General features: G+C 44.6%; 1 protein-coding gene across 2 annotated transcripts in view; it reads right to left on the reverse strand.

The window, feature by feature from the left end:
• The window catches only part of PIAS2 (protein inhibitor of activated STAT 2), a 325,889-nt gene that overhangs the window by 56,700 nt on the left and 249,493 nt on the right, over positions 1-19,696 (reverse strand). For both annotated transcript variants that reach the window (XM_069218886.1, XM_069218889.1), the window contains exon 11: positions 16,145-16,313. In XM_069218886.1, coding sequence (XP_069074987.1) covers positions 16,145-16,313 — 169 coding nt within the window. The remainder of the gene's footprint in view (positions 1-16,144; positions 16,314-19,696) is intronic.

The following is a 19,696-nucleotide window of genomic DNA, read 5'->3' on the forward strand; positions in this document are numbered from 1 at the left end:
CCTCCTTTTGTCTCCATTGCGCATGGGCGTCGACTCCATCTTCGATTGTTTTTCCCCGCAGAGGGTGAGGTAGGAGTTGAATTGTAGTAATAGTGCCCATGCAATGGAGTGACTAAGTATGCACCTATTTAAGGTTGAGATGATACATATATAAATAATTGAAGGTAACTTCCAAACTGCTACAGGCTCCCGGGGAGGCGGGTGGGCACATGCGAATCTACTGCGACTGATGCCACGAACAGATGTACACTGGGTAAGTGACATTTTCAGTTCGATGGCATCTGTCGCTGTAGATACGCATGTTCTGCATAGACTAGTAAGCAGTTATTTCCCCAAAAGCGGTGGATCAGCCTGTAGGAGTGGAAGTAGTGTGAAATAATGTTCTTAATACGGCTTGACCTACTGTGGCTTGTTGTGCGGATAACACGTCTACACAGTAGTGCTTGGTGAATGTGTGAGGCGTAGACCATGTGGCTGCCTTACATATTTCTTGCATTGGGATGTTTCCTAGAAAGGCCATGGTAGCACCTTTCTTTCTGGTTGAGTGTGCCCTTGGTGTAATGGGCAGCTGTCGTTTAGCTTTAAGGTAGCAGATTTGGATGCATTTAACTATCCATCTGGCTATACCTTGTTTTGATATTGGGTTTCCTGCATGAGGTTTTTGAAATGCAATAAATAGTTGTTTAGTCTTTCTGATGTTTTTTGTTCTGTCAATGTAATACATCAATGCTCTTTTGACATCTAATGTATGTAGTGCCCTTTCAGCTACGGTATCTGGCTGTGGAAAAAACACTGGAAGTTCCACTGTTTGATTTAGATGGAACGGTGAAATAACCTTTGGCAAAAATTTAGGATTGGTCCTTAGGACGACTTTATTTTTGTGTAGTTGTATAAAAGGTTCCTGTATTGTAAACGCCTGAATCTCGCTTACTCTTCTTAGGGAAGTAATGGCGATGAGAAATGCCACCTTCCAGGTTAGGAACTGTATGTCGCAGGAGTGCATGGGTTCAAAAGGTGGACCCATAAGTCTAGTTAGGACAACATTTAGGTTCCATGAAGGAACAGGTGGTGTTCTTGGTGGTATAATTCTCCTAAGGCCCTCCATGAATGCTTTAATGACTGGTATCTTATATAGGGAAGTTGAATAGGTAGTCTGCAGGTATGCAGATATTGCTGCAAGGTGTATTTTAATGGAAGAGAAAGCCAGGTTAGATTTTTGTAAGTGAAGCAAGTAACCCACTACATGTTCTGGAGTTGTGTGTAATGGTTGTATTTGATTAATATGGCAGTAGCAAACAAACCTCTTCCATTTACTTGCATAGCAGTGCCTGGTGGATGGCCTTCTAGCTTGTTTTATGACTTCCATACATTCTTGGGTAAGTTGTAAGTGCCCGAATTCTAGGATTTCAGGAGCCAGATTGCTAGATTCAGCGATGCTGGATCTGGGTGTCTGATCTTTTGGTTGTGCTGTGTCAACAGATCTGGCCTGTTGGGCAATTTGATGCAGGGTACCACTGATAGGTCTAGCAGCGTTGTGTACCAGGGTTGCCTTGCCCAAGTTGGTGCTATCAATATGAGTTTGAGTTTGCTTTGACTGAGTTTGTTTACCAGGTAAGGAAGGAGAGGGAGAGGAGGAAAAGCGTAAGCAAATATCCCTGACCAGTTCATCCATAGGGCATTGCCTTGGGATTGTTCGTGTGGGTATCTGGATGCGAAGTTTTGGCATTTTGCGTTTTCCCTTGTCGCAAACAAGTCTATCTGAGGTGTTCCCCAGAGTTTGAAATAAGTGTTCAGAATTTGGGGGTGAATCTCCCATTCGTGGACCTGTTGGTGATCTCGAGAGAGATTGTCTGCGAGTTGATTTTGGATCCCTGGTATAAATTGTGCTATTAGGCGAATTTGGTTGTGAATTGCCCAACGCCAAATCTTTTGTGCTAGCAGGCTTAACTGCGTGGAGTGCGTCCCCCCCTGCTTGTTTAGATAATACATTGTTGTCATGTTGTCTGTTTTGACGAGAATGTATTTGTGAACTATTATTGGTTGGAAAGCTTTTAGTGCTTGAAAAACTGCTAGAAGTTCTAGGTGATTGATATGCAGTTTTGTTTGATGTACGTTCCATTGTCCTTGTATGCTGTGTTGATCGAGGTGTGCTCCCCACCCTGTCATGGAAGCATCTGTTGTTATTACGTATTGTGGCACTGGGTCTTGGAAAGGCCGCCCCTTGTTTAAATTTATGTTGTTCCACCACAGAAGCGAGAGGTAAGTTTGGCGGTCTATTAACACCAGATCTAGAAGGTGACCCTGTGCTTGAGACCACTGTGATGCTAGGCATTGTTGTAAGGGCCTCATGTGCAGTCTTGCGTTTGGGACAATGGCTATGCATGAAGACATCATGCCTAGGAGTTGTAATACCATCTTTGCTTGTATCTTTTGTGTTGGATACATGCGTTGTATGATGGTGTTGAAATTTAGAATTCTTTGTGGACTTGGAGTGGCTACTCCCTTTGATGTGTCTATTATGGCTCCTAGGTATTGTTGTACCTTGCGCGGCAGAATGTTGGATTTTGTAAAGTTGACGTTGAACCCGAGTTTGAAGAGGGTTTGTATGATCTGATTTGTGTGATTTGAGCACTCTATGAACGAATGGGCCTTGATTAGCCAGTCGTCCAAATATGGGAACACATGTATTTGCTGCCTTCTTATGTGTGCAGCGACTACCGCTAGACATTTGGTAAAGACTCTTGGTGCGGTTGTTAATCCGAAAGGCAGTACCTTGAATTGGTAATGTATTCCTTTGAATACAAACCTTAGGTATTTCCTGTGCGATGGGTGTATTGGTATATGGAAATAAGCGTCCTTGAGGTCTAAAGTTGCCATGTAGTCGTGTAGTTTTAGCAATGGCAATACTTCTTGTAGTGTGACCATGTGGAAGTGGTCTGATTTGATGAAAGTGTTCACTACTCTGAGGTCTAGGATTGGTCTCAGCGTTTTGTCCTTCTTTGGTATCAGAAAGTACAGTGAGTAAACTCCTGTGTTTATTTGTGTGTTTGGCACTAATTCGATTGCATTCTTTTGCAATAGTGCCTGCACTTCTATCTCCAGGAGATTGGAATGGTGTGTTGTTAAATTTTGTGCTTTTGGTGGTATGTTTGGAGGGAATTGTAGAAATTCTATGCAATAACCATGTTGGATAATTGCTAGAACCCAAGTGTCTGTAGTGATTTCCTCCCATGCTTTGTAATAATGACCTATTCTTCCCCCCACTGGTGTTGTGTGGAGGGGGTGAGTGACATGTGAGTCACTGTTTAGTAGTAGGGGTTTTGGGGCTCTGAAATCTTCCTCTATTTCTAGGGAATTGCCCTCCTCTATATTGTCCCCGAAAACCTCCTCTATACTGTCCCTGGTAACTGGACGGTGTTGCTTGTGAGGTGCTGGCTTGTGTGCTCTGACCCCGAAACCCCCCTCGAAAGGGCGTTTTACGGAATGTGTTGTAATTCCCTCTGCTCTGCGGGGAGTAGAGTGCGCCCATGGCTTTGGCAGTGTCCGTATCTTTTTTGAGTTTCTCAATCGCTGTGTCCACTTCTGGACCGAACAGTTCTTTTTCATTAAAAGGCATATTGAGAACTGCTTGTTGAATCTCTGGTTTAAATCCAGACGTTCGGAGCCATGCATGCCTTCTGATAGTTACAGATGTATTAATTGTCCGTGCAGCTGTATCTGCAGCGTCCATGGAGGAGCGGATCTGGTTGTTGGAAATGGTCTGTCCCTCCTCAACCACTTGTTTTGCCCTATTTTGTAAGTCCTTGGGCAGATGTTCAATGAGATGTTGCATCTCGTCCCAGTGGGCTCTGTCATAGCGCGCAAGTAGTGCCTGGGAGTTCGCGATGCGCCACTGGTTTGCAGCTTGTGCTGCGACTCTTTTACCAGCTGCATCGAACTTGCGGCTTTCTTTATCTGGGGGTGGTGCATCTCCAGATGTGTGAGAGTTGGCCCTTTTCCTAGCTGCTCCTACAACGACAGAGTCTGGTGGCAGCTGTGTAGTGATGAAAACCGGGTCTGTAGGAGGCGCCTTATACTTTTTTTCCACCCTTGGTGTGATTGCCCTACTTTTGACCGGCTCCTTAAAGATGTCTTTTGCGTGCCGGAGCATACCAGGGAGCATAGGCAGGCTTTGGTATGAGCTGTGGGTGGAGGAGAGTGTGTTGAATAAAAAATCATCCTCGACCTGTTCTGAGTGGAGGCTTACGTTGTGAAATTGTGCTGCTCTAGCCACCACTTGAGAATACGCGGTGCTGTCTTCTGGTGGAGAAGGCTTCGTAGGGTATGCCTCCGGACTATTATCTGACACTGGGGCGTCGTATAGGTCCCATGCGTCCTGATCTTGGTCACCCTGGCTCATGGTGGTGTGAGCTGGGGAGAGTGATGGAGTTTGTGCTGGTGAGACGTTAATCACGGGCGGAGGAGAGGGTGGTGGGGTAACTCTTTTCACCACTTTTGGTTGTGGTGTCTGTTCAGTCTGGAACTCCAACCTTCTCTTTCTCCTAATAGGGGGAAGGGTGCTTATTTTTCCTGTCCCCTGCTGTATGAAGATACGCTTTTGCGTATGGTCCACATCAGTTGCTTGTAGCTCTTCCTCAAACCTATGCTTTTGCATTTGGGAGGTTAGCGAGTGCTCTTCTGTATAAGAGCCTGAAGCTGGGTCGCTTGCAGTTTGTTTCGTCATCGAAACCCTGTCTGCGTGTTTTTTCGGCTCCGAGGTGACTTTTTTCTTTTTCGGGGCCGAAACCTCTCGGCGTCGATCTGCTTCGGTGCCGCTGTCTCGGCGTCGAGCCGTGTCCACACCGGCATCTCGGTGTCGAGGCTTGTCTCCAGCACTTTCTCGGTCCCGAGAAGGCTGCGTGCCGGTGTCTCGACCGGAGTCGGACGACCTCGGCACTGTTTGGGCCTTTTTCGGTGCCGACGGTCGGTCACCGAATTTATGGGTGGAGCCATGGCCGGATGGCAGTGGCGTCCCCTGGGCCTTGTAAATGTTTCTCTGTGTGGTTTTCGACGTCTTACTCACGGTTTGTGTATCGTCGAATCCTTCGGAGTCTGAGTCTTGGATCGAGAAGGTACCTTCCTCTTCCTCGAACTCCTGTTGGGCTGTCGGTGCGGACGCCATCTGAAGTCTTCTGGCTCGACGGTCTCGGAGTGTTTTTCGGGACCGGAACGCACGACAGGCCTCGCAGGTGTCTTCGCTGTGCTCAGGTGACAGGCACAGGTTGCAGACCAAGTGTTGGTCTGTGTAGGGGTATTTATTGTGGCATTTGGGGCAGAAACGGAACGGGGTCCGTTCCATCGGCGTTCTTCAGCACGCGGTCGGGCCGACCAGGCCCCGACGGGGGATCGAAAAACTACCCTGAAGGGCACCGGAGCTCTTCGATCTTCGATGCGGTGTGGAATCTAAGTACGCCGATCCCGAACGCAACAATACCGACGAAAATCTTCCGAAATTAGCTAATTTTCCGTTCCGAAACTCGGAGCGACAGGAACACGTCAGAACCCGATGGCGGAAAAAAAACAATCGAAGATGGAGTCGACGCCCATGCGCAATGGAGACAAAAGGAGGAGTCACTCGGTCCCGTGACTCGAAAGACTTCTTCGAAGAAAAACAACTTGTAACACTCCGGCCCAACACCAGATGGCGAGCTATTGCAGAACATGCGTATCTACAGCGACAGATGCCATCGAACATAATGTTCTTAGTACAGCCTGACCTACTGTGGCTTGTTGTGCAGTTAACACATCTACACAGTAGTGCTTGGTAAATGTATGAGGCGTAGACCATGTTGCTGCCTTACATATTTCGTTCATTGGAATATTTCCTAGAAAGGCCATGGTAGCCCCTTTCTTTCTGGTTGAGTGTGCCTTTGGTGTAATAGGCAGCTCTCTCTTTGCTTTAAGATAGCAGGTTTGAATACACTTAACTATCCACCTAGCAATGCCTTGTTTTGAAATTGGATTTCCTGTATGAGGTTTTTGAAAGGCAATAAATAGTTGTTTTGTTTTTCAGCTACAGAATCTGGTTGTGGGAAGAACACTGGTAATTCCACTGTTTGACTTAAGTGGAACGGTGAGATAACCTTTGGTAAAAATTTAGGATTTGTTCTTAGAACTACTTTATTTTTATGTATCTGAATAAATGGTTCTTGTATGGTAAATGCTTGAATCTCGCTCACTCTTCTTAGAGATGTGATGGCAATCAAAAATGCAACTTTCCACTTTAAGTATTGCATTTCACAAGAATGCATGGGCTCGAAGGGTGGACCCATGAGTCTTGTTAAGACAATGTTGAGGTTCCATGAAGGAACAGGTGGTGTTCTTGGTGGTATGATTCTCTTTAAGCCTTCCATAAACGCTTTAATGACTGGTATTCTAAATAGTGAAGTTGAATGAGTAATTTGTAGGTAAGCTGATATTGCGGTGAGATGTATTTTTATGGAAGAGAAAGCTAGATTTGATTTTTGCAAATGTAGTAAATATCCTACTATATCCTTTGGAGATACGTGTAATGGCTGAATTTGATTATTGTGGCAGTAATACACGAATCTTTTCCACTTGTTTGCGTAGCAGTGTCTAGTGGTAGGTTTCCTAGCTTGTTTTATGACCTCCATACATTCTTGTGTGAGGTGCAAGTGTCCGAATTCTAGGATTTCAGGAGCCAAATTGCTAGATTCAAAGACGCTGGATTTGGATGTCTGATCTGTTGTTTGTGTTGTGTTAAAAGATCTGGTTTGTTGGGTAGTTTGACATGAGGTACTACTGACAGGTCTAGTAGTGTCGTGTACCAAGGTTGCCTCGCCCATGTTGGTGCTATTAGTATGAGTTTGAGTTTGTTTTGACTCAACCTGTTTACTACATATGGAATGAGAGGGAGAGGGGGAAAAGCGTATGCAAAGATCCCTGACCAGTTCATCCATAGAGCATTGCCTTGGGATTGATCTTGTGGGTACTTGGATGCGAAGTTTTGGCATTTTGAGTTTTCCTTTGTTGCAAATAGATCTATTTGAGGCGTTCCCCAAATTTGAAAGTAATTGTTTAGTATTTGGGGGTGAATTTCCCATTCGTGGGTTTGTTGGTGATCTCGAGAGAGATTGTCTGCCAACTGGTTCTGAATCCCTGGAATAAATTGTGCTATTAGGCGAATGTGGTTGTGAATCGCCCAATGCCATATTTTCTGTGTTAGGAGGCACAGCTGTGTTGAGTGTGTCCCTCCTTGTTTGTTTAGATAATACATTGTTGTCATGTTGTCATGTTGTCTGTTTTGACAAGAATGTATTTTTGTGTTATTATGGGTTGAAATGCTTTCAGCGCTAGAAATACTGCTAACATTTCCAAGTGATTTATGTGAAACTGTCTCTGATGTATGTCCCATTGTCCTTTAATGCTGTGTTGATTGAGGTGTGCTCCCCACCCTGTCATGGAAGCATCTGTTGTTATGACGTATTGTGGCACTGGGTCTTGGAAAGGCCGCCCTCGGTTTAAATTTGTACTGTTCCACCATAGAAGCGAGATGTATGTTTGGCGGTCTATCAACACCAGATCTAGAAGTTGACCCTGTGCTTGTGACCATTGTGATGCTAGGCACTGTTGTAAGGGTCGCATGTGCAATCTTGCGTTTGGGACAATGGCTATGCATGAAGACATCATGCCTAGTAGTTTCATTACAATTCTGACTTGTATCTTTTGTGTTGGATACATGGCCTGTATTACTTTGTGAAATGTTTGAACCCGTTGTGGACTTGGAGTGGCAATCCCTTTTGTTGTGTTGATTGTCGCTCCTAAGTATTGCTGCGTTTGACACGGCAAAGGGTGTGACTTCGCGTAGTTGATGGAGAAACCTAGCCTGTGAAGGGTTTGTATGACATATTTTGTGTGCTGTGAACACTGTTTTAGCGTGTTGGTTTTGATTAACCAGTCGTCTAAGTACGGGAACACATGTATTTGCTGCCTTCTGATATTCTGATATGTGCAGCTACTACTGCCAGGCATTTTGTAAAAACTCTTGGCGCAGTTGTTATTCCGAATGGCAACACTTTGAATTGGTAATGTATTCCTTGGAATACGAACCTTAGGTATTTCCTGTGTGAAGGATGTATTGGTATATGGAAATACGCATCTTTTAGATCTAATGTTGTCATGTAGTCTTGCTGTTTGAGCAGTGGGATTACGTCTTGTAATGTGACCATGTGAAAGTGGTCTGATTTTATGTAGGTATTTAGTGTTCTGAGATCTAGTATTGGTCTCAGAGTTTTGTCCTTTTTGGGTATTAGAAAGTACAGTGAGTAAACTCCTGTGTTTTTTTGTTGAATTGGTACTAATTCTATTGCGTCCTTTTGTAGCAATGCTTGAACTTCTAGTCCTAGAAGATCTATATGTTGTTTTGACATATTGTGTGTTTTCGGTGGGACGTTTGGAGGGAATTGGCGAAATTCTATGCAATAACCATGCTAGATAATTGCTAAGACCCAAGTGTCTGTTATTTCCTCCCAAAGTTTGTAAAATTGGCTTAGTCTTCCCCCCACAGGTGTTATGTGATGGGGTTGTGTGACTTGTGAGTCACTGCTTATTTTGAGGGGTTTTGGGGCCTTGGAATTTTCCTCTATTTTTTGGGAATTGGCCCCCTCTAAATTGCCCCCTAAAACCTCCCCTCTGATATTGACCCTGGTAGGTAGGCCTTGTTTGTGAGGTTGTGGTTTCTGTGGGTTGACCTCGAAACCCTCCCCTAAAAGGTGTTTTCCGAAATGTGCCTCTGCTCTGCGGGGAGTAGAGTGCGCCCATGGCTTTGGCTGTATCGGTGTCCTTTTTGAGGTTTTCGATGGCAGTGTCTACCTCCGGCCCAAACAATTGCTGTTCATTAAACGGCATATTGAGCACAGCCTGCTGGATTTCCGGTTTGAACCTAGAAGTGCGCAGCCATGCGTGCCTTCGTATTGTGACTGCAGTGTTTATTGTCCTTGCAGCTGTATCTGCTGCATCCATGGAAGACCGGATCTGATTATTTGAGATACTTTGTCCCTCTTCCACCACCTGTTGCGCTCTTTTTTGGAACTCCTTGGGTAAGTGTTCGATGAAATGTTGCATTTCATCCCAATGAGCCCTGTCGTATCTTGCCAAAAGTGCTTGTGAATTGGCAATACGCCAATGATTTGCTGCTTGTGCTGCAACCCTTTTTCCCGCAGCATCAAATTTGCGGCTCTCCTTGTCTGGAGGTGGTGCGTCGCCTGAGGTATGAGAGTTGGCTCTCTTACGAGCTGCCCCCACAACTACTGAGTCTGGTGTTAGTTGTGTTGTAATATATATTGGATCTGTGGGCGGTGGCTTATATTTTTTCTCCACCCTCGGAGTTATGGCTCTGCCTTTAACTGGTTCCTGAAAAATGTGTTTTGAATGTCTTAGCATTCCTGGGAGCATGGGAAGGCATTGATACTGGCTATGGGTGGAGGATAGGGTGTTAAAGAGAAAGTCATCCTCAATTGGTTCCGAATGTAAGGAGACATTGTGAAACTCGGCTGCCCTTGCGACCACCTGTGTATAGGATGTACTGTCCTCAGGTGGTGACGGTTTTGTAGGATAAGAGTCTGGGCTATTGTCAGACACTGGAGCATCGTAGAGGTCCCATGCATCGGGATCATCCTGACTCATTGTGGTATGAGCTGGTGAATGCATCAGTGGTGGAGTTGTTGCTGGTGATGCATGTATTGATGGTGGTGGAGACGGTGGTGGGGTTGTTTTCCTTGCCACCTTTGCCTGTGGTTGCTTGTCCTTTTGTTGAAAGGCAAGTTTCCTTTTTATTTTGATTGGGGGAAGAGTGGTTATCTTCCCTGTGTCCTCATGAATATGAAGCCTTCTTTGTGTGTAGTCAGGCTCTACAGCTTGAAGCTCCTCTCCAAATCTATGTAATTGGGAGGTTAATCCTTGTTCCTCTGTATAGGAACTACTTTTCGGCTCAGAGGCTGGCTGTTTCGGAACCGAAACCTTTTCGGAAGTCTTTTTAGGCTCCGAAGAAACCTTCTTTGTTTTCGGCGTGGTCTCTCGGTGCCGAAATTCTTCGGTGCCGCTGTCTCTGTGCCGAAGTTTCTCGGAGCCGCTGTCTCGGCTCCGAGGTTGCTGTGTGGCGGTATCTCGACCGGAGTCGGATGACTTCGACACCAGCATGCCCTTTTTCGGTGCCTTGGATGGGTCACCTATTTTTCGGGTTAAGCCATGGCCTGTTGGCGGTGGCGTCCCCTGGGCTTTTGTAGACTTCTCGTGAGTCTTGATTTTCGACGTCTTACTCACGGTTTTGGATGTTTCTTCGGCGTAGAGTTCTTCCGAATCCGACTTGCGGACGGAGAAAGCTTCTTCTTCCTCCTCGAAACGATCTTGACCTGTCGGCGTGGACGCCATTTGTAGTCTCCTGGCTCTTCGGTCTCTCAGCGTCTTCCTCGACCGAAACGCTCGACAGGCTTCACAAGTATCCTCCTTGTGCTCGGGGGACAAGCACAAGTTACAGACCAGATGGTGATCCGTATACGGATACTTGTGATGGCATTTTGGGCAGAAACAGAATGGGGTCCGCTCCATGAGCCTTGAAGTCGCACGTGGCCGGGCCGACCAGGCCCCGACGGGGGATCGAAAAAACCCCGAAGGGCCACCGGAGCTCTTCAAAATTCGGTGTCGATTTGTTCTAACTAACCCGATACCGAACGCAAACAATACCGACGTTTTTTCCCGAGATTCTAACTAACTTTCCGACCCGAAACACGGAGCGAAAAGGAACACGTCCGAACCCGATGGCGGAAAAAAAACAATCTAAGATGGAGTCGACGCCCATGCGCAATGGAATCGAAGTGGGAGGAGTCCCTCGGTCTCGTAACTCGAAAAGACTTCGAAGAAAAACAACTTGTAACACTCCGAGCCCAACACCAGACGGCGGACTGTGCACAGCATGTGTATCTGCAGCTACACATGCCATCGAACATATATATATATATATATATATATATATATATATATATATATATATACACATACATGATATTTTAAGAAGTGCTCCAGGGTCCCCACACATGGGTGGGACTATTCAGTGCTTATGACTTGAAGATCCCTCAGAAGACAGTTAAAGTAGGAAACACATAGAGAAGCAGATAGTTCCACTTCAAGTTGGAGGGCACAGAATGTCGAGGAATGGGCATTGCTGAACTGGCAAAATTATTCACCTGAAGTCTCCCAACAGGCAAAGATGTCCTGAACCACCATCGGATGAAGATGCCTCATTAAGGCTGTCAGCTCTGACGTTGAATGAACCTGCCTGATGTTTGGCTACTAGCCACAGCCCTTGTTCATTTGCCCAAGTAAATGCTCCCTGACAGAGGTGAGAACCAACTCCTCACTGTTTGTTAACCTGGTCATGTTGTCTGTTAAGATCTGGACAAACAGACTAGGATGGGACAGGAGGAAGGCCTTGAACACTAGCCAAACAGCCCTGAGTTCAAGCAGACTGCTGTGCAATAGCCATCTTCTTATGAGCAGAGGCCTCCGATCATCAGTTCCCCTAGATGCATGACCCACCCAAAAGTGGATAAGTCTGTCACTACTGTGGTCACTGCTGGTGGAGGACAGAAGGACCTCCTTCAAGAAAAGTACTCCTCTGTTCCCTACCACTTTAAATTAGTTCCAGCATCCCTACAGATCACAATGGAGACTTACCAGACCTTCCTGATGCTGGACCCACTAACTGCAGAAACACCACTGGAGAGTCCTCATATGCAGGAGGACGCAAGAAGCCAACAGACCAAGCAGGCGCAAGAATTTTACAGCAGGAATCTAAGTTCCTGGTCTGAACATCGGCATCATATCCTGAATTTCCTGTATCCCCAGTGCAGTAGGGAAAGTCATGAGGAAGGTTTTACCCAGCACTCTCTATGAATAGGAGCAGTGAGGGCCCCAGGTGAGACTTTGGTGCATTAATTGAAAACCCCAATTAGAACAGCAGTGAAGTTATGATCTCTAGGTGGTGCGCCACCATCTGCACCTCAAGCTTCGAGCAGCCAGTCGTCCAAGTATGGGAACACAGTTCCCCCCCAACCGCCCAACATGGGCCATGACCACCACCATTACCTTGGTGAAGACATGAGGTGCTAAAATTAATCCAAATGGAAGAAGCATGTACTGATAGTGAGTTAAAACTGCCACAAAACGCAGATGTTTCCTGTGTGACCACATGATCGGTATAATAAAAGTACACATCCTGCAGGTTGCAAGACACCATCCAGTTTTCTCTATCCACCATTAGCAAAACCTTAGAAAAGGGAAAGCCTACTGAACGTATCCTTGGGCCACTGCCAGTTCATGAGCCTCAAGGAGGCCCAAGATTGGATGAAGACGCCATATTTCCTGGAATCACAAAAGTACCGAGAGTAGCACCTTATCCCAACTTCCTTTTCAAACACCAATTCCACTGCTCCCTTCTACAGCAGGGCTGCCACTTCCTCCAGCATAATGCACTGATGATCATAAGAAATAAAGAAATGTTGGAGTGGAATGCTGGAAGTTTGTTGCTGGAAAGGTAGAGAAAAACAAGTTACCTTTACAGCGCGGTTCTCCAGAATTGATATCCTTCATAGATTCACATGCTTGATTCTTCCCCGTATTTTATGGTGGGAGCCTCCTCTATCTCAGACTACTTTTGCAAAATGCTCCTGAGGTGTTCCAGTAGATTGAGGACCAGTAATGCTGCCATATTTCAAGCCACAGGCATTGTGCTAGTCTGTGATGGACATTTGCCCATTACACTTGCAGCAAATCTTAAACCCTGACTTAAGTGGTGGGGACGAATCGCTAGGACTACACCAAAAATAATTTACAGAGTAAAAACATGTCTTTCACGTCAAAATTTAGGTGAAAAAGCTCCGGACCTGCGTAGTAAGGAGCAGAAAAAATAGAACCTACAGCAGGGTGCAGAGAAGAATGCTCTATGGCTCTGGTGATATATTAGGGATGTCACTTACAGAGTCAACATATAGTCAGTGCCCCCCTACTCGCGTAGGGAGAGCTGTTAGAGATCCAGACTCACACCTAGGCTATTCAAAGGTGAAAATTCTACATGCAGAAATGGGAATTGCTCAAAGTGGCGAACGGCAAGACAACAATCGTCTAGATAGCACTTGGAAAATAGGAGGAGACACTATAGGCCTGGTTTAAAGTTTGGCGGATGGGTTACTCAGTTACAGACGTGAAGGATATCTCAGCCACTGTATTGCGATCTCCATAGGCTATCTTGAGATCAGAATACAGCGGACATGATATCAGTCACGTTTGTGATGGAGTATTCCCCTTCGCCAAACTCTAAATTAGGCCCTAAATTTTCCGTAGGGGAACTGCTTTAATGGCTGTGACAGAGAACAACCTGGGCATGTTGAGTCCGAAAAGGGTTGCTCAGATGAGTACTGAACTGCTAACCAAGCAATTTGTGGGAAAGCTCAATAACACTGAATCAAAATAGGCAACTACATTTTCAGACTTGTGCCATGTTCCCACAGATACAACAAATAGCAATGAAACGGATTCATAGGAAATAATGAAATAGACTAAAAGGGCCATGGCCTAAAAACAAAAGCCTGAGGCAATGGCTCCAGGAGTTAGCATACCCTTAAGTCAGTTTGCTTGCCTTGAGAACCTCCTAGATGCAATCCATTGCTTTGACTTGCAGGCTCTGAGAGAAGGGTGTGTCCTTTTGTTATGACTTGCAGTACCCCTCTACTCAGTGCAGACTGGCTGGGTCATTTAGATGTACACCTGAGCATTTGGGCACAGCCACATCCTGCACTGATTCTTCATGCCTCCAGAGCCTAATTGGCAGTTTATGTACCCTCTCCCTCAACACAAACTGGATATGCATGCCATTCAGCCACACTAGGCGGCTCTGTGTCTAGTAGCTCAGTGATATGGTTTTCCCCTCACAAAATAATTCAAATTTTGTAACAAGTAACAAATATTATTTGAACTGCCACTCAAATGCACATAATAATCAAGTGAAGGAGCACATAAATAAGTTGCTGCATTAAGTAGAATTAAATCAAAACCTGCTGTCTCGTGAAGAAGAGTGCAGTGATTAGGTGCTCAATTTAAAGGAAAAATGCAAATAACATTTGAAAGACACACTAGATCCCAGAAGAATTATTTGGGTGGCTCACTGAGGATCAATAAAGCAGGTTATAGCAATCCAGTGGTAAAACTGTGAAGAGGAATTCATATTGTATTCTGCAAAGGGGTGGGGGTGTCAGCACTAAAATAGAAATCATATAAAGAATGCAACAAGTGGGATCAAACGAACAAGCTTGTTCCACAACTATCAGTGTTCTTGCTTGAATTATCTACTGAATGTAATACAAACAATGCTCTGTTTTAAAATCTACAGAAAAACAGACAAGGTCCCACTAGCTGGTACAAAAAATTGAGCATTCAGTCACTGTAGGCTTAAATAAAACACGTTAAGTAAATCATGGTCACATGTAGCACAGAATCGGCTTCAAAATATTTTCAGGGTATAAAGCCACCCTTGGCCAAATGGCTGTGTTACCTCCAAAAATGAGAATGATGAGCTTAGGGAAACCGAACAAGGTTCTCCTCAGAGAAGTCTTCCAAGGGGTAATTAGGCGAACCCTTCCAACCACTTTTCACATCCTCACAATCTCTAAACAATAAGCATACCAATCATATACTTCTAAGACTGCTTTAAGCTTTTAATAATTTAAGTAGTCAGGTGTCAGTACATGTTCTCAGTATCGATATTTAACATTATCATGGCAAAGGCGACATGTTTTCAATTCCAGAAACATCATAGGGTGCTGTTGTAAGGGCATGTATGCCACCTCTGCTCAGCTGGTATGTAGTTTTTCACAGCACACCCTAAATAAATACAGGAACACATACATTCACAATTATTGTATTGAAACACTAAGGGGGTTATTACAACTTTGGGGGAGGTGTTAATCCGTCCCAAATGTGACGGATATACCACCAGCCGTATTACGAGTTCCATAGGATATAATGGACTCGTAATACGGCTGGTGGTATATCCGTCACTTTACCGTCACTTTTGGGACGGATTAACACCTGCCACATCAGCCCTATCATGCTCTCACTACACTGTCTATGTTAAACCTTAGCTTCCCTTCAGAATCATATGCCTTTTTCAAACAACAATTTTTTCAATAGCATATCAGAAACACATTTTTCTCAGAAGAACCAGTCCTTTTATCATAAAAAGATTCACATATCACAAAAGCAAAACTCTGTAAGAATACTTTTCCAACTAGTACCTCAAATGTTACACTTCCTACCTACCTCGGTATTGTGCAAAAATGGCACCATTCCACAAAACTCAAGATCCATCATTTTAAACTAAAACTGGACAACTGTTATAAAGTATACTCTACCTAATGTAACTTACACCCAATCATAACTCATCACCCTTCACACCATCTTCTCCGAAAAACAAAAACCTATTGTTTAACAAAACAGAATATCATTTCTTGTTGGTCCCTATGTTGAACACTGCAGATCCCTGCAGCGATCACGTTAACGCAACCCTTCTAAGAAAGAAATACAATATTGCCTAACAGTCAAGCATTAGAAACACTTGTGGTCGGAGAAGTATTTTGGACCAAACTCTCTGAATGATGTCCAAGATTTTACTGACTTATTTGAAAGGGTTGCGAAAGGCCGAAGGGACATTCAAATGATAGTTCTGAGGGCATGTGCTCTATTCACTAAGCAGTTGACGTTCGATCTAGGAGACCTGGGTTTCAATGCCAATTTCTGTACTTCACGGCACTTTTTATTCCTGGCCAAATTATATAGGGATTGATAAGAAAAAGGCTAAATTAATTCAGTAATTACTCTATAAATGTCTGGATGTGTGTTTAAGAAGGAACTACCATATGTGTATTCCTCTGCTGAGAGTATATTCGGTTACTTTTGAAATTAATATTAAAATATCCACTTTTATGCAAAAGCAAACAATTCAGTCATTTTAGCAAAAATAAAACAATCGTGACTCAACCATACACATCTTCATAAACATTTAGAATAATCTAAATAGCATGAACATAAAATTTACCCTTTAGCTTGTATCTCCTTTGTTTCCACGGGGAATACGCTCTTCTTTTTTAAAGGAGGTTCCTCTTCTTCCTCAGAACTTTCTATTGTCAAGTCAATAACGTCCACTTTTTTCTGGTTAACGTCACTGGCAAATGCCATTGAACAGGACTTGCTGAAAATAGTGGAACCTGTAAAGTAAAATGTACTGGACTAATCAGAAAAAAACACTCACTAAATGTACCTGCAGAACATGCCTAACAAGACTATAGACATCAACATGGGCATAGATGTTACTGATACAGTTACTGATAATGTTACTTGTGTAGCACATGTTAGTATGGCATCACAATTTTGTTTGTTAGTAAGAAGGATGACTTTCCAACTCATTTCTATTGCAGAGCAGAGACTGATTCAGTTTTATGGAGGTGTGCATTTAGTAGGTTGAGTATGTCAGTTTTAACAAGTTTTGAGTATTTCGTGTGTGAGACTGCAAGGCTGAAACAGACTAAATATTTCTTCTTCCCAGCAATTATGTGTGTGCTAAGAGGCTAATGGCACCAGGTATTGTTGGATACCTTAAAAGCCACCCATCTGGATGAGTGTTCGCTAGAAGTTCAGAGTTCTATCTTAAGGCCTGTTGCTCCCAGGAAAACCAGAGCTCACAGCGTAAGCACAATCACTTAAAGTACAAGTTACTTAACTTTGGTAACAAGATATCCGTTAGAAACATATTCTAGTTACAGATTCCTTACCTTAGAATTTCCCCCAGGCGTCGGACTGGATCCGGAGATTTTTCTTCGAGCAATACCCTTGCGCGTCAGTAGGTGGCGTCGGTCGACTCCGCGGGCGTTGTCGCCGTGATGACGTCGGGAGTAGTATATAGACACTGCCTTCGCACAGTGACGTCCGTTTCTTTTAACGGCTTTCCACGCCAAAGCGCAGAGCCGCTAAGAACACTGAGATTGGTGCGCTAGAGCTAAGGACCTGAAAGGGGAATCCCTGTCCCTAGAAATCAGTTCACGAATGTGGAGGATGGGTGGGCGGTACGGAATCTGCAACTAGAATATGTCTCTACCAGATATTTTGTTACCGAAGGTAAGTAACTTGTACATCTTATAGAGACTTCTAGTTGCAGATTCCTTACCTTAGAATAGATACCCAAGAAATGCCATCCTAGGAGGTGGGCTGCGAACCAAGATCATACTAGGAACTCCTGCAGGTCCTGTCCAGGTAGTAGTGTTTAGCAAATGTGTGCAGGTACGCCCACGTAGCTGCCTGGCAGATATCCAGGACAGGAACTCCGCGTGCTAACGCAGTAGAAGCAGCAGTTGCTCTGGTGGAATGAGCATGCAAGCCCTCAGGGGGTTGCTTCTTGGCCAAAGCGTAGCACATTTTGATGCAAAGAAGCACCCATCGAGGGATGGTACGCTTTTGCACTGCCTTCCATTTGTTCGCGCCCACATACCAGACAAAGAGTTGACTGTCCACCCGGAAATCTTTAGTACGATTAAGATAGAACGCCAACGCTCTTTTTGGGTCCAGATGGTAGAGTTTCTCCTCCTCATGAGAAGGATGTGGGGGTGTGTGGAAAGTAGGCAGGGTGATGGACTGACCTACATGAAAAGGCGTAACCACCTTTGGAAGGAAGGAAGCCTTAGTGCCCAAGACCACTTTGTCAGGGATCATAGACAAGTATGAAGGTTTAGACGAAAGGGCTTGAAGCTCACTCACTCTGCGAACAGAGGTGATGGCAACAAGAAAGACAGTTTTGGAGGTGAGGAGCCGCAAGGGACAATTGTGCATCGGATTAAAGGGAGTAATATACATTAAATAAATAGGAGATTTAAAAAGTGAGGGCTGATCAGGTAATCTAAGGAATGCCAAAATGGCAGATAAATACTCTTTCAGCATGCCCAAAGCAGAGCCCTGCTGGGCCAAAGAAAGAATGAACAGAAGAACCTCAGCTAGAGGGGCAGAGAGAGGATCAACAGATTTTTTGGTGCACCATGCCACAAATTTATTCCAACGACAGGCGTATACAGTTTTGGTGGAGGGACGCCTGGCTGCCAAGATAACATCGCAGACTTCGGGTGGAAGATCAAATGTCGTCAACTGTCGCCGCTCAAACTCCAGGCATGAAGGCGGCGGTTGGACAGGTTTGGGTGAAGACCTGTCTCCTATTGCTGCAACGGAAGATCCGACCGAAGAGGTAGACTGAGTGGAGGATTGACATGCTCAATAGCTCTGGATACCAGACTCTCGGTGCCCAGTCCGGAGCCACCAAGATGACTTGGGCCCAGTCGTTCCTGATCTTCTTGAGAACTCTGGGCAGAAGTGATATAGGCGGAAAGGAGGCCGGAGTTCCACTTGAGACGAAAAGCGTCTCTAAGTGAGTGCTGCCTTGGAAACTGCGCAAAACAGCTGACATTGTGCGTTCTCTGCGGGCGAACAGATCTAACCAAGGCTCTCCCCACTACTGAAGAGACCTTGCGCCGGATGGAGATGCCATTCATGATCCGCAGTGCATTGACAGCTGAGTTTGTCCGCTCTGGTGTTTAGAGAACCCACCAGATGTTGAACCACCAGGGTAATGCCCGGACGTTCCAGCCATGCCCAGAGGCGTAGAAAACACAGGTAAGACCACAGCGCTCCCAAGATATATAGTTAGAGATACACTTGCAAAGTCCGATGTGAGAGGTCCATTGTTGAATAGTACAGTACTCTTCTTGGTGTTCCAGAAAGATTTTTAATAGTTGAAAAATTAGGCTAAGTACAGTGATAGCCTTTAGTATTTGTACATGTTTCAAGCACAGCCAACACGTGTTTCGTCACACAGTGACTTTTTCAAGGCTGTAAAAAACATAGTATACATACGTTTATGCTTTAATGTCAGTGCACAGAGTAAAGATGTCAAGAATCTGAACAACAATACATAGGATTCTTAATGGAAATAAGATATCCCAGACATAACAGAGGTGACTGAAAGTGAACTGTAGTGCATTTAAGACAGTAACTGTGTGCCAATTTTCACAAATGTCAGTGTTATATAGTTTAGAGACACCCAAAATTGTCAAACCCGAGAAGGTGTACGTTGTAAATGGAATGACGGAGAAACACAAATATGTGAAAAATATCACACGTGAAAAAGTGAGAGCCATCCAGTATAAGTAACGTACCAGAGACGAAATAGGAAAAATGGCCAATGAAGAAAAATAACGTCTGAAAGAGCTGTATCAAAGATAAGGAGAAAGACAAAGTAAGACGAAAAGAGTATTGATGGATCACACCTGCGATGAGGTACAGAAAGGTAAAAAGGTACTAGGAAAAATACCTGTATCAAAGTTGAGCCAGCGAAGAAGTATGTCAGTCAGGTAGCACAGAGCGAAAGTAACTGTGGGTCTGTGAATAGACCAATTGGAAGAAGAGAGTTTCTCAAAGATTGAGGAAACAGGGGACCATGGTAAGTCCTATAAGAGAGGGGGTTTGGGAAAATTCAGTAACTAAAGAACTGTATATAGAAGGAAAAATGTGAGCATACAGCAGTTAAGTCATGACACATGAACCAAGTATA

Source organism: Pleurodeles waltl, chromosome 1_1 (assembly GCF_031143425.1).
Source record: "Pleurodeles waltl isolate 20211129_DDA chromosome 1_1, aPleWal1.hap1.20221129, whole genome shotgun sequence".
Classification (NCBI taxonomy): Eukaryota; Metazoa; Chordata; class Amphibia; order Caudata; family Salamandridae; genus Pleurodeles; species Pleurodeles waltl.